At 38.1% G+C, this 15,038-nt stretch overlaps 1 protein-coding gene across 1 annotated transcript; it reads left to right on the forward strand.

Annotated features, from left to right (window-relative positions):
• The first annotated feature begins 723 nt into the window (after window positions 1-723).
• Window positions 724-14,396, forward strand: LOC124211288 (uncharacterized). The gene is given in 11 exon segments (XM_069133861.1): window positions 724-866; window positions 1,898-2,205; window positions 2,977-3,038; window positions 3,040-3,181; window positions 5,804-6,555; window positions 7,319-7,673; window positions 8,233-8,647; window positions 9,375-9,625; window positions 10,176-10,360; window positions 11,752-11,910; window positions 12,295-14,396. Coding segments are annotated over 9 exon segments (2,325 nt in total). The 5' UTR covers window positions 724-866; window positions 1,898-2,106; the 3' UTR covers window positions 11,816-11,910; window positions 12,295-14,396.
• The last annotated feature ends 642 nt before the right edge of the window (window positions 14,397-15,038 follow it).

Consider the following 15,038-nt stretch of genomic DNA (forward strand, 5'->3'; position numbering starts at 1 on the left):
GAGTAATTTCACTCTTACTTTCCGTGGATACAATAAAAAATGAACGTTATAAGCTCGTATTTAGATAGTGCATTGCTTTTGAGTTGTTGAGCTCGAGAAATTTTCAACAACTCATAAATTTCATCGAATTCGGGATCGAAAAATAATGCACTACCGAAACTTGAATCGATTCCATCCATTTGTTTATTAATTAACCGAAAAATAAGGATAAGATTAATCGGTCATTAAGGGTCAAACTGCTATATGGCGTTAGGAGAATGCTATAGTCGGTCTGTAGCAGTAGCCAAGTAAAATGTCGCGTATTTTGATTATTACATCAGAGCCTTTGCATTAGAGCTGTGAAAGTACCGTAAATACCGGAACTCTACGTGCAATGCTGCAGAAAAATATTCATAAACTTTGACGTTTTATGCGAAAAGATCGCCATGAAATTATATTCCTGCATTTATTTGTACCTAATTCAATCACAGGATAACATTTTCTGGCATTACTGTAAAGTGATACCAAAATTTTTTCCTGATAGTTGTGTTTGTAAATCCATGTAGAATTGTGCTACTTGTGATTTTTTGACGCTAGCGATGCTTAGACTCTGATAACAGTCAAAAGAAATCACATTTCACTCGGTTGGTAAAGACGGACTACAGTATTCTCTTAATCCAACTGTGCTTATGGCTCAACAACACATGCGTGCGCTGTGCACGTCATAGCGAGGTTTCGAGTGAGGTATAGTGGCCCTCCGTTCCCGTGGTACAGTACGCGTCTGGCTCCCGACTGTTTCGTACCAATCAATATTCCTCCTCCTCAACCCCGACAATAATTGCACCGTGAATTTCACACGGTATAAACAACAGAACAAAACATTTCAAGTGGGTTAAATTACAAACCGTTACAACTCAAACCTTTTTATCGACGCGCGATCACAATAAACAAAGTTGAATTTACTCAGCCATCATCCAGCTGCACGTCGTTTTTCATTTTAGTTTACAACAATTTCTACATCCATTTCGACAGCTGCTAGCTGACCATCCCGTTCTCTTATTTCCATATAGCATACTTCTATTGATAGAACACACGATTTTCAAATCCACTGATTCACCACTTCTAAATTCGAAATTCAAAAATGAATGAATGTTTAGTGAATGCTTAGAATGTGTCAAATGAACACTAATATTACTCTGACAAGATTCAACCATAACACATATTTCGGTTGATAATATCACAAAGTGCGTGGCTTATCGAAATTGGAATGTGAATACTCATATTTAAATTTCGAATATTTCACCCGTTGTTCACATCTGCCGATTAGTTCGTTTTGCGATTTCTCCTGCTCATCATCTCGGACCAAAAACCGATTTTGTTCTCATTTCATGGTTTTGTCAATTTTCACTGCTTGTTTTTATTCAAAGCTGATACAATTGTGTCTGTGTGCATATAAAAGGTACACAAGATGAGATAGTTGGCGTAATGCCCGCGCTTCGCTATCGACGTAGAACTAACTGTTTTCTAGACACGCGACGAACGGACCGAGCTAATGAAACAAGAGGCGGTAATTCCTCACGCCTTGCTCTTCGCTCCAGTGCAGGCTTTACACATTCAGGGATAAAACAAACTCACGTTTTCCCCCTGCTCATACTTACTCGACACGCAGCTGGTATCGATGAGCCGATAAATATAGTCCAGATTATAACTATATTCAGTGAATCAGATATTCTAAAATACGAAAGTGTGCCGGTGTCCCTTTTAAAATGAGAAAAATGAATAAATAAGAATATCAATATTTCAATTTTGAATGTTTAATATTATACTTCGAATAGAATAAAACAATCACGAGTGTTGATTACCCATAGTGCAATAACAACATATCGTTGTTCTATCTTTTTTTTTTTTGTATGTATAGATGGTGACAAAGGTTGATTTAATTATTACTGAAACATAGAAACATATCGCAGAAGAGATGAGTAATCACGGTTGAACGTGACGTTTTACACGAGATTCCAACTTTCTTTTGGTCAAATCACAAATCGGGCTGCAGGGTGAATATTTAAGATTATTCAGCATGACATCTGTTGGAGTGAGTGACTTTTCGGAAATATTGGGGGGGGAGTTATGGAGACTGTTCCAACCAGTCAGCTGTCGCAGGGGCTGCAGCTCGTTCTTCCAACCCCGGGGATCTCCGGCCTTGACGCAGTCAGAGCTCTGCATCAGGTTGGTGCTCCTTCTCTTCATTCTTCGTTTATTTTCTATTTAGCATAAACAGTTGAAATTTATTTCACTGAAATGAGCTGGAAACAATTTTCGCCAGGAAAATACAAAATAATTTACCCTCTCTAACTTCAATCGAATTCGAAGAATCTTTACCGAAAGTTTCTAGGTGTTTTTAGTGCAGGAAATTGCGGTTAAAGGTGAATTTGCAATTAATTTTTCTTTAAATAGTAGATGATGAATTGACACCGCCGATTTTAAATGACCAATTAGTACAGCCTTAGCGTAGAAAATTATTACAGGATAACGAATCCGAAGCCAGATGGAAATTTAGAAAGCTCTATCTTATTTCAACAAATTGACGAAAAACAATTCGCCTAGAAGTTTTCGTAGCAAATCAAGTGTATTTCAAATGCAATAAAATGATGAAGTATAAATTATATATTTGTGACCTAAGTTCAATTGCACACATGTTGAAAAAAAGTATTTCTTAAAAAGTTCAATCACAAATCATAGAAGTTATGAAAAATTAAACGGTTATGATTTAATTCGAAATTTAATCGACTACTGCGAACGTCCTTGCAAATTTCTATCAATTTGCATATTCGTTATTACAAAAACAATCGTTTAAATTATCCACTAAAGGTATGTATTATTCGAACAATTTCAAAGGCAACGTAGATTACATATTTTAATTCACAAGTGATTGCGAATATATTTAATACTAAAATCCATGATATTATGGGTGTTTGAAAATCGCGTCATTTTTGGCAGACCGTCGTCTCATTAGGAATAAACCTCGACTCGTCCAGAGAAGAACTCCGGATTCTGAAAGAGTGAGAGCTACCTTGACACGATAGAACATCTCGCAATAGAAAATCACGTCTTGCGACGACAAGTACTCGACGCCTGGAAAAAAAAGTTTCCGGGATACCGAAGAAAATGGAATCATTACGACGACGCCCGACTTAAACGAACGGTATGTCTTAATTCGAAAATATTCCCTACTTTTTAATATTATATTCTGGCGGAAAATTGTTTTTTACCATTTTCCAGCAGTTCTGACAGATTATGAAACTCTGAACTAATCCAACAAACTTTGATTATATTCTGATTATGTTCCAATTATTTTTGTTTTGTTAAAAAGTTTTTAAATATCGACCCGTCACGTTTAAAAAAAATTTCATGCGAACTTAAAGATTTTTTTGACATTTAATACATTTTTCAAAATCATTAGAATATTATTTATCTTCTATTGACCCCGCCAATTTTTCGCAAAAGACTTTCTAAAAAGTTTGTGATGTAAATTTCAATTTTCCGTCAATGCTCACCCTCAATGTCAATTTTTTCATTGCAGCTCTGAAAGAATATGTAAGCTTCCTGTGAAATCTTTACATCAAATTTTTAACAATGTTCGAATTATGTTAAACTAATTAGAATGAAATCAGAGATAATTAGAGTTACCGACAAGCAACTATTTGCCAGCCATTTTTTTGAAACACTTGTATAAGAACAGTTAGAAACATTCAATAATCGGCAGTTTAGTATCTACTTCGAAATATATTTACGTACGTAAATACAGTCATGACAATAGATATATCGTGCCTACTTGTTTGCCACGTGCAGCATAGTAATGTCTACGGCCTATCAATTGTGTACCTTATATGTACGGTAAACGACACTGTAATCAATTCATTTCCGATGTTGTATAAGTGTACATACACCTGCTTAACACTAGGATTGTCGATTGGCAATGTGCCATTATTATACAATTGCGCTGTAGATTCGAACACTGAAAATGCGCTCCGTAATTTCTATCATACGTAGCCATTCAATGAGGACTATCTGCATTGGGGGCTTGATAGTATTTCAAGTCAGGTTCGGTTCACTTGACAACAAGTCATGTAAAGTCACCGGTAATCAATTTGAGTCACAGGAATGTACATGAAGTTATTTCAAGTATTTCCTAATTCATGAAGTCATTTGAAGGCGTTTCTAGTCATTTGAATTGCCATAAAAAAGCTTAGAGTTATTTGAATTCCATCCAAGTCCTTGGACTGCAGGAAGTAACGTATAAGCTCGCTTGAAGTCAGATGAATTCACACATAATGCCACTTGAAATTACTTGAATTTATTCTTAAAGTTTTCAATCCATTTGAAGGAACTTGGGTTGAATTGAAATTTTTCGATTTTATGAAGTCACGTGAATTCATTTGAATTACCATGAAGTTACTTGGATTAATTTTATGAAATAATCACGTAAAATCACACTGTGTCGGCTGGATTAGCATAAAGCCATATGAAAATAGGTACGTGAAATTATTCGAATTACCATAAAGTCATTAATTAAAATCACTTGAAGATAGGCAAATTCGATAAAGTAATTCGAAGTCGTGTGAATTCAATTTAAGTCCTTCGACTTCACGAAGTCGCCTGAATTGGTGAAATCTTGTTGTTACCTCCCCTAAAATTTCATCTGTACCAGAATGATAATATCTGTAAAGATATCAAGCTACATAAAATGCTTCCGATTCCGATAAAGACATTTTTTAAATCAACATTTCAATCTTCTTTTTTAGTAAATTTTTTCTGGCTGCATGATCATTTTTCTATGTATTCAACGCGAACAGAATTTTATAATCTGATTTTCAGATCTTGTTTTTGGTATTTGAGCCAGACGTATTCCAGCCTTTCTTCATTCGCGGATTTTATTAGCTCATTGTATTTTGACAAACCATGCACAAATGTGAAAAAGTTTCTCTCTATATCCCTCAAACCAACGTTCCCATTCGCCTCAACGCGGTATTGATTCGGTCGGATGCTGTAGGAAGAACCGCGAGCTGGTTGTGGATCGCAAAAATTACTGCGGAGGCGTTCCTAGTAATACGCGTTACTTGCGCCCGCACCACGAACCTTCGACGATACATAACTCGCAACCTTTCAGAAATCACGAAGACTAGGGTGTAAAATTGATGGGTATAAATCATAATGCTTCCAAAATATTATTCCTAGTTTCCGACGACCGGATACTTTCCTCGTCCATTTTCATATTCACTACGGGAACATCGCACCTCTGGATCATGGGCTCTACTTAAACTCCTATAAAGGTTGTTTCCTCGTTCTGAAACACGAAGCCTATGATATGAAGATTCATCGGACAGCCCTCTTTTCACTTAACAATTCATTATATTAGCAGCTTGACGAGCGAAATCCCGTGACAAACATAACTTATCGTACATTTTTGCTTTAAGTGATAATTTTCACTGTCCTCTGATGAAGTTTCAATAATCGGATCTTATAGATTCGAGTATGAACCCCAGAATTGTAGGAGAGCAATAGTAAAGTAAGTGCATAGTCCGACTACCAGACCAATTAAAAGTTGAATAAAAGAAGGACCTTGGCATGATGCTACATATCAGGAGCTCGATATGTAGTGCCAACGAAATATTTATAAAAGTTCCAGCAGAATCCATGATCCGGAGGCAGAATACTTCCCTTGTCAGAGTACGCAGGCACAAAATAACGTATAGAAGTTCTTGGGATATGACTGCAGATTAGTTGTCATCACCCTTCATCCAAGTGAATTTTGATGCTCTGACTTACTGCGGTGCCTGCTGAAAGTCAGAGTCCGCTGATGAGCGAACCGAAAGACAATATGGACACCGGTAAAGATGATGTGAAGAACGGACCACCATCGCGGTTGCAGGAGAATGAAAGAGGCGGTGAAGAATCGTTGCAGCGAGTTCACGATGCCGATTTCGGACACCTTGAGCCGCCCGCAGAGGGTGAACAGGAGGAGTTAAGTCTGAAGTCGAACTCCGATGGTGAAAATTCGGTGTTCGGTGACAATCCGGGTAACACCGACAGTAATCCTGACTATGGTGAGAATTCGGCGCACCTCAAACCGTGCGGAGAATCGGAGAACGATTCTGAGGAGCTTGACGATATCGAGCTGATCTTCACGACCGACGAAACGAGGGAAGTCGGTCTTCAAGAAGATCTAGTATCGATCACGGAAAATGAGGCTTGGTCTGTTCACCGCCATCGCCAACCTGACGGACAACCGGTGCTTTTGAAGTACACGAAGACTTCCGATCCCGAGTCTCTGGTCAACGGTGACAAGACAAGCTCCTCAGTCGAGGAGGCTGTTTCTTCCCAAAGCTCGAGCATCGATCGCGAGGAGAGCGTTGATCGCTTCGACGAGGGGTCCGGTGCCAGGCTTAACAAAATGTGGTCCCAGTACTCGATATTAGTTGAAACCGACATCAGCAAGTGCGGCGTTCTTGAAGAACCAGATCCTGCTAGATACGCCGCTCGGAGAAACACTCTAGCGGCTCCTCCAACTGCCTACAGGTTCGTAAAAATAATAAGCTCGCTATTTTTACGAAGAAATTTGACTTTAGATTTGGAAGCAGCTACCCGCGAAATCACTTGCATAATGTTTATTCTTCGGGCCTTGGCTGTTTTCTTGCATTTTGGTCCGCCATATTTTATCTGCTATTCCGAATTATTATAGCATTCTTACTTCAGGGGGTGTCCTAGTCGATTTCGACGTTGACGTATATATCTCCAAATATCGAAGTCCACGTATCTGAAACGCGAAAAGGTCTTAACGAATTTACTAACGCGATATTCTAGTATCCGTTTCATTTCTTTATTTCTGCGTTAATGGAATAATGCTTTGTGGTGATTTTGTCCAGAATAGCGTATGGAATGGGATTGTCAAGCTCTTTTTCGTGTTTGGGATACGCGGACTTTGATATTTGGAGATATATACGTCAGCGTCGAAATCGACTAGGGCACCCTCTTAAGGCAATATGGCGTCAGGCTGGGTGATCAGCTGATCGTTTAATTAAGATACATTGTTAAAATATCAATGTATGGTGAACGTCACACAAGCTGTTGGACTTTTATTTTGTATCATTAAGTCAATTTAGAGTAAAACACTTTAGTAATTAGGTACTACCCGATCGGTGTAACACATTCACTGCCCAATGTGGTATCGTGTGAATTTACAGAATTCTAACATTTCCGTCTTGTCTACTGATCCAATTCACGCTCATATGCAAAATACGAAGTTTTATTGCGCCCAGAATCCTTAACTTCTTTTTTGCAGACCGATCATGCATCGTGAAGCTTTGGCAACGGGACGTCGAAAGAGTGCGACGCCTCTTCGCCCAGTCATGGATCGGAATGGTGGAGTAAGCCGTCGAGAATCAGGGGCGCAAACCGATATCTCGGCACTTCCAGCGCAGTGGAGATCCGAAAGTTATTTAGCTCACAAAGTTGCACATGCAATTACAACTTTGCCGAGTAAATTTGCGTTGCCTGCATGCATTCCTGGGCGGCTCAAGCTGTCGGACAAAACAAGAGAGGCTCGACGAGTCATGCTTTCTGACATCAGCTTCACCAGCATGGTACCCGAATTGTCGAGGAGCGCTGATCATCTCTGTCACGATCCCCATGCGCAGGTAACAAAATCTCACATTATTCAACGACATAATTTTTTATCGAACTAATCGTAAGATGAAAACCATCGAAGTTTTGTATCAAATTCTTAGAAGTATAAAGGAAGATGATGAGTGTAAAAACTTTTGTGAGTTCAGTTTTTTGGAGTGGCGAAAATATTTCATTTAATGTAATTCAGGTAAAATCAGAAGATCATGAAATTCCGAATCAACTATGTCAGAATAATTAAACATCGTCATCAAGCCTTTCGATTTGACCCTGAATTTCACTTCAACTTGTTGCAAATTTCTGAAACATTTCGTGAATTCGGACTTTTTATACCGAATAACAAAATATTGAATAAAATCGTTCTGGAATGCGCTAAATTTCAGCAAAATTTTCACATGCAATATACGACTGCACACTAACCACTGCACACTAAACTAATTTTAGTGAAAAAGACAATTTTCTCCGAATCGTGAAACTAAGCGTTTCCCTAAACATCATTCTGTATCGTGGAATTGATTTCTGGATTGGAAAAAACTCTGGAGGCACTGAAATCGAGTCTTTGATTTTCGATAGACTTGCCTAAACGCCCGAGGATGTGGTCCCAGAACACCGGAGGTTCACCGGCGGGAATCCTTGGGCTCGTTGGCGGGTTATTGGTCTCGACCGGGGGCCGGACTTCCCAGTCCGTGCGACTGCCGATTGTCGACCGATCTTTATTCGTCTCGCTATCGCGGCTCATTAACGTCGATACCATCACCCGGTCTCGATGTTACCGTTGGATCCTCGCGAAGACATTCCTGGAGAGCAACGGCAGGCTCATTTGACACCTGGCGGATACCAGTCGCCACATCGACTCCGCGGCCAACTTGGTCATCGATGCCATCTTCTCCGACTCATGTTCATCCGCCACTGATTGCTGTGGCCTCATCCTCTCGCCCGTCTTCCAAGAATCGGCCGAAGAGGACGCGGTCCAAGGTCACATTCCAAGGTAATTCTTCACTTTGGATGTTATCTCTGGGAACTGTGAATATTTTGAGCAGACATTGGAGCTTCCTGTTTAGCGAGAAATTAAAAAAATCATATTTTTCACCTTGTTCTTCCCGTGTTACTAATCTGTTTGAACAATGAGAAATTATAAGGATCATGTTCATACTTGAGTGGTTAGTTAAAAAGGTTGAGAAAAATAAATGGAAATACCGGTAATGACGGACAGCGTCACAAAAGTATTTTGTAGCCTTTTTTCTTAATCGAAAATTCCTTTTTGTGCTCGAATACTTAAGGATTTCCTCACGCATTTCCTTGCTCAAACGCATGCTCGAAAAAACTTTAGTCTGTTATAAAAGCTATTTTATTAAAAGTATGCGGTGCATATTTGCAGAAATATGAATTTGTTAATCTTGCTCACCTGTAAAGCTTACTCTGCTTGTAAACACGTTTGTCGTGCGGCCCTGATACTGAATAGCAAAATCCCAAGTTTTTTCATTAATTTAGGAAACTTCTCAGTGAGCACAGAAACGTTATCCTAAGGTCTATAATGTTTTAAAGATTGAAGGAATTTCATTTCCCAAGAGAAAAAAGCTCCAAACACGATTTGCTGAATTTGCTGGTAAAACAAATAGGTCTTACATTACGTACAGTCTTAATTAGCAAGAGCAGTTTTTTAATTTACCTGATAAGTGACTTAAATTGAAAAACAATCCTTGTTTTTATTTTAGACTGTCCAGCGACGAGAGGTAGCCTTCCTAATCTTTGTTCAGGTTTTATCGATGCTGACAATAGCGGTGATTCGACAGAATCGTTGATCGACGAAGCGGAAGACTTTGTTAGGCGCAGCATTGATTCGTTAATTCCGATTACCGAACCCGAAAACTCCCGTCAAACAGCCACAAGACAACGAAGAACCCGTCGACACTCAGAGTCTGACCTTGTTCGGGAGTGGAAACCCCCTCAACCGTACTTACCGAAGGTAAATATCAATAAAACTATATAACCATAAAATCTTTTTGGTCAGGAAATTTCGAGGTTTTAACACAAGTCAGTCGAAAGTAATTGCCTGCATAGAAATCGAAATATTTTTACAAAGCTTCCAGAAATTGCGAAAATTTGTCAGAGAGTTAACAGAAAATCTAACAAACCGTCGAAAATTCATATGGTAAGTAAATTCTTAGCAGTACGTCTAACAAAGTTTCCGCCAGTAATTTTCCTCGTGAAAGTTTAGATCCACTATCTCGATGCGGCTATAGCAGCATGGCGTTGCACAGAGCGATCACCTGATTCGCTCAACCTCGTTTTTAGCAAAATTACATACATACGTACAATAGGGCAGAAAATTCCATGCAAGTGGTTACACTTTGTTTCGTTGTATTGGATTAACAAAGAGCAGAATATGGGTTGAAAATGAATTTCATTTCCAAATGCCAACTCAGATTTTTTACTAACAGATAGTATCTTTCGGTATTTTAAATACCAATGATAATCTTCAACACGAATGATGATAACACCTGATACCTCAACAGGTTCCTCGGGACTTGAAGCTTAATCATCTCATCAAAGTCATATTACCGGGAGGTCGAGTTTTCCAAGGAAGGGTGCGATATGTAGGCCCAGTGCCGGGTCGAGAAGATCCCCACATCGGTGTCGAACTGACGACGGATAGCGGCTCATCGGACGGCACCTTTCATGGCCGCCGTTTCTTCGACTGGTGGGTTGAAACTCTCGCTTCATACGCTGCATGATTTCCTACCATTTTTAGTCTATCAGCGTATGCAAAAAGTACTAGATTTTCTTTTCTTTAATCAGGAAGTAACAGAGACGGAGACGAAACCAAAGCAGGCATGCCAGCAAAAAGTGGGCCCGTTTTTTGGCGCATAATTAGTAGTATTGATTTCCTCCACTCGCCGCGTTCGTGTTTTTCAGTTGTTCGAAATATGTAAACCAGGCAGCTATCAACACCTGGTCAATATTCAATAATCATAATATAATTGAACGACCAAATAATACAGACGCAGCAAATGGCAGAAATCGGTACTAGGCGCCGTGATGCACCTCAGGATGAAGCTTCTTAACTTTCCCATAGCTGTCCTCTTGCAGTTTCAAGCATGGTCCGATTCCACCAGACTGTGGATGCGTCTGTCAGTCTGGGTTTCAGGACTAAGCCGTACCGTTATTTCGTTGTGGCTGACTTTAGGCTCCAATTCCTGTCCATTGCACGTCTTAGCTACCACAGCGCAGAAATGAATTCCTGTCATTTTATCTCTAAGTGTCTTTTCCACGGTAGGTTTCCATCTAGATTGACCCCTAAGTACTTAAGCCCCCTGGCCAACTTCAGAGTTTGGCCGTTCAGGTAAGTTTGCGAGGTCTATTTCACTTGTATTTCTTGGTGAAGGCCGTAACCTCAGTTTTGTTAGGATTTACAGTAAGTCCTGTGGTTCTACACCGAGAACTATTCCGGGTTCTACTATATATATGGCTTCCTGTGTAATTTCTACGAGGCGCTGTAGGAAGGGTCCGTGACTTATGATCATAAGGTCATCGACGTATCCCACTACATGACAGCTTATACCAGTGATGTTCACTAGTAGGTTATTTAAGACCAGGCCACAGATCAAAGGCGACATGACCCCTCTTTGTGGGGATGCTATACGTCTATAACAGACTTATTTTCGAGTACAGGTTTATATATGCGACTGAGTTACAGTCAAGTTACCATTTGCACTTACTTTTTTGAGTATGCACGTTGAAGAATTTAAGAATCAGCTTGGCATCCAGAATATCAAAAAATTCCATCCAATAGTAACAAGTCCAGGCCATATGTACGAATCAAAAACCGTTTTCAACGTACACTTTGCTCTTTGCTATGCTAGTAAAAATAAACCAAAGAGTTACTGTTTAGACGAAGTTTGCTGTGCTTGTATATTAGTATAATTTTCCCCAAAATCGAGGCTAAAACGATCAGCTGATCGCGCCGCGCACCGCCATATTGTTTCAGTAGACGTGCCCATCCTTCGGACCTCAATGGATTAGCGTTTTATATTTTTCTAGTAACATTTCACTTGATTGTAACGACCTAATCTCTTCCATTAAACTTTTCAGTGATCCTAAGCGAGCAGTTTTCGTTCCCTTCAACAAGGTAGTTTTGGCTTGGTGCACCACTTGACACGGAACACTATACACGGGTCAACCAACGCCATCAGCTGTAGTTACGCCAAGAATATTGCTGTCTCAATATACAATGTGAACTCGCTAATTCAGGTACGTCGTAAAATGTTATCCTCTGCATTATTTTAAAATAAATCAAAAATGACCCTACGAATTTGCCGCAAAATCTGATCAGTTCAAGGTTGAACGATGTCAAGTCTGTCGATCAATTTTCGTCCAAAGTGGTCGGTCCTTTTCGAATTATTGTCGGTTGAAGTTCCAGTAGGTATGTCACGTAGAAAAGATTTTGAAGTCATTAGAAAGAAACAGTAACATGATACAATTTGAGGAATGGTCGTCAATCAATATGCACTATCAACAAATAACTGTGGAAACAATAAGTCGAACTAATATAATGACGGTTTCAATAGGTGACTCATGTGAATTATTAGTACTTTATTAACGCCAATTGAAAGAGAATTGAACGATTTTTTCCAGATGGGCATTATTTCTACAGAATCTACGACTTTGGGATATGGCGATGCCACACGCAACTCTCAGATCAAATGTTCTCAAAGGTGACATTAGTGAAGTTTGACATATATTGTCGACTATTTCTGATCAAGAATCTGAAAAATGTGTCATATAAATCTCGTAAGGTGTTCGAATTACATGAAAGTAATTTGATTGTCATCACAGCTCACAAAACTTGTTCAGTGTTTGTAAGAATCTTCCAGAACTTTGTTCGAAAATAGTCGGAACTATATTTACGCCAAGGATATTACATGTTCAGTGTTAAATGTACATTGCTGCAAGTATTGTCATTTTATTTGGGTTATACAGGTTATACTTCATTTCTTGTTTGTCGCGGATACAAAGAGCCATGAAAATCGAAATACTTGACAAAGTTCATATCTTACAAGTCTTTCAAATATCCTGAATATCTCGATGTTGAGAATAAAAATGATTGAACATTGATACTGCGAAAGTATGAGAGAAAAATGGAACTATTTATAATTCGGCACAAAGAGTATTTTGCACATATGTTTCCGGAAAAATTTTATCCACTTCCTGCACGACTCACATAAAAAAGCATTTTTAATATTTATGCGACCCTATCTACCTGTGTTGTCAATGATTAAAAGAACGATTCAAATTATGTTCTGAAATCTTAAACCCTTGATCTTAAGGTTAAATAATATGTTCATCTATACGTTGCCTTATTTCTGCTGTGAGCCATTTGTCCTCCATACTATCGCTTGAAAGGTGCTTAGAATCCAATCAATATTTATTAATATTATATCGATATCGTGATATATTCACGCATCATGTACTCATTTCAACGTCTTATTCAATTTTCTCCATGAATGGAATTCAATAATGTAGTTGAATTAGAGTTGTGAATCGTTCAATACAGACATACTACAGAAACCCAAGATCCAAAGATGAGCCCGGTTTTAAAATACTAATCCATGATAGATATCTTAATGTATAATACGAATATTACGTGTATATAAAACGTGTGTATATATTTACGGGCACAAAAATTATCTAGATGATAAAGAAATTGCTGAATATGAAATAATCAAACTATACAAGACGAAAAATTAGAAGTATACCTACAATGGTATGTAGGTTTATATAAATAAAATTTATGTGTATATAATCAGAAGTAAGTCGCAAATCTTCCAAGATCAAGGGCGGCCAAAAAAATTATAATATATTTCAGAGAGCGTACTAATCAAGTAAATCTTACACTCGATTAATTTTCCTTCGCAGTATGTACCTGATGATTGATCGATCATCACTGTCTCAGAAGTTTTGTTAGATGATTCTATACGTGTGTCCCATGCTCATTGGGATCCAGATCTGTATAATATATAATATGTACAAAATAATTGATATGACACTAATTGTAGATAAGTCGTTGTGTACCTAAATTGAAAATAATTGTTAGACCAAAGAAAATAAAATTCGAATAACGACGTTGAAAGGCAATATATCCAATGCCGAGTGAATAATATAGCGGAATCATTATTGCTATATGCACATAATAAATATATTATATGTATTATGACAAGAATTATAATTAATAATGATCATAACAATATACAGTCGTTAAGTACAATACATAGATATATGTAGATAATATATTATATACATAGTTGTAAATATCTACGGTTAACTTATAAGAATGTTTACTCGAATATATTGTCTTTTTGGTATATCATAATCTTAAAGTTTAATAATAGAGACAGTATATATGTACTTAACCAAAAGAAACTAATACCAAAAAGAAAACATCTATCAAATCAACTGAGGTAAAGAAAATACTGATAATATATACGGGCTATTCCGCGTCAACCGGATCAGTCATCTCTCAGATATTTTTTTAATTTGGCATGTGGATTGTGTGTGAGGAGTTAGATTTTTGTGCCAAAGCGCGAATCTCATAATGCAAAATTCGATTTTTTATTAACAATAACAAATTAGACTCCCATTTTTTTCAAAAATTCATAACTTTGGCAAACAATTAGATACAATATATATTTTTTTTTCAAATTACGCGGAAAGCTCCATAGAATTTAAAAAAAAATACGAAATGGTAAAAAAAAGTTGTTATCAATTGTTTATTTAACAATTAATTTTTCAAAGATTTTTAAAACAGTGACTGACACGATCAAAAAATTTTTTTGAAATTCTGTCATGTTCCTTGAACTGTACTACAACCTGTGAATTAATTCCAGAGGGGTGTTTTTCTTCGTTTTCGAGTAAAAAATCATTAAAGGTGTCGATGCGCATGAAATTGCGGCGCGCCGAGTCTCTACGTAATGGCGGGCGGTCGGTTGCCGTCCACCGCTACCCCGCGGTGGCGTCGCAGCGTTATTTTAGAGTCATTTTCACGATGTAGGACATGATTGAAGAATCTGAAAAAAATACTGTACCTTCACAAGGCCTGCTCAAAGCGATAAGTGAAGTTTCAACAATGTGTTTTTCACCGTTTTTTTATTACAGAGATTCAAAATAACGGTTACACACCATGAGAGTGCACATAAATGAGAATAATTACATAACTTGCTACTTATTTTAAAATAAATACACATTCTTGAAACTTGACTTATCGCTTTGAGCAGGCCTTGTGAAGGTACAGTATTTTTTTCAGATTCTTCAATCATGTCCTACATCGTGAAAATGACTCTAAAATAACGCTGCGACGCCACCGCGGGGTAGCGGTGGACGGC

This window comes from Neodiprion pinetum, chromosome 2, assembly GCF_021155775.2.
Source record: "Neodiprion pinetum isolate iyNeoPine1 chromosome 2, iyNeoPine1.2, whole genome shotgun sequence".
Taxonomy (NCBI): Eukaryota; Metazoa; Arthropoda; class Insecta; order Hymenoptera; family Diprionidae; genus Neodiprion; species Neodiprion pinetum.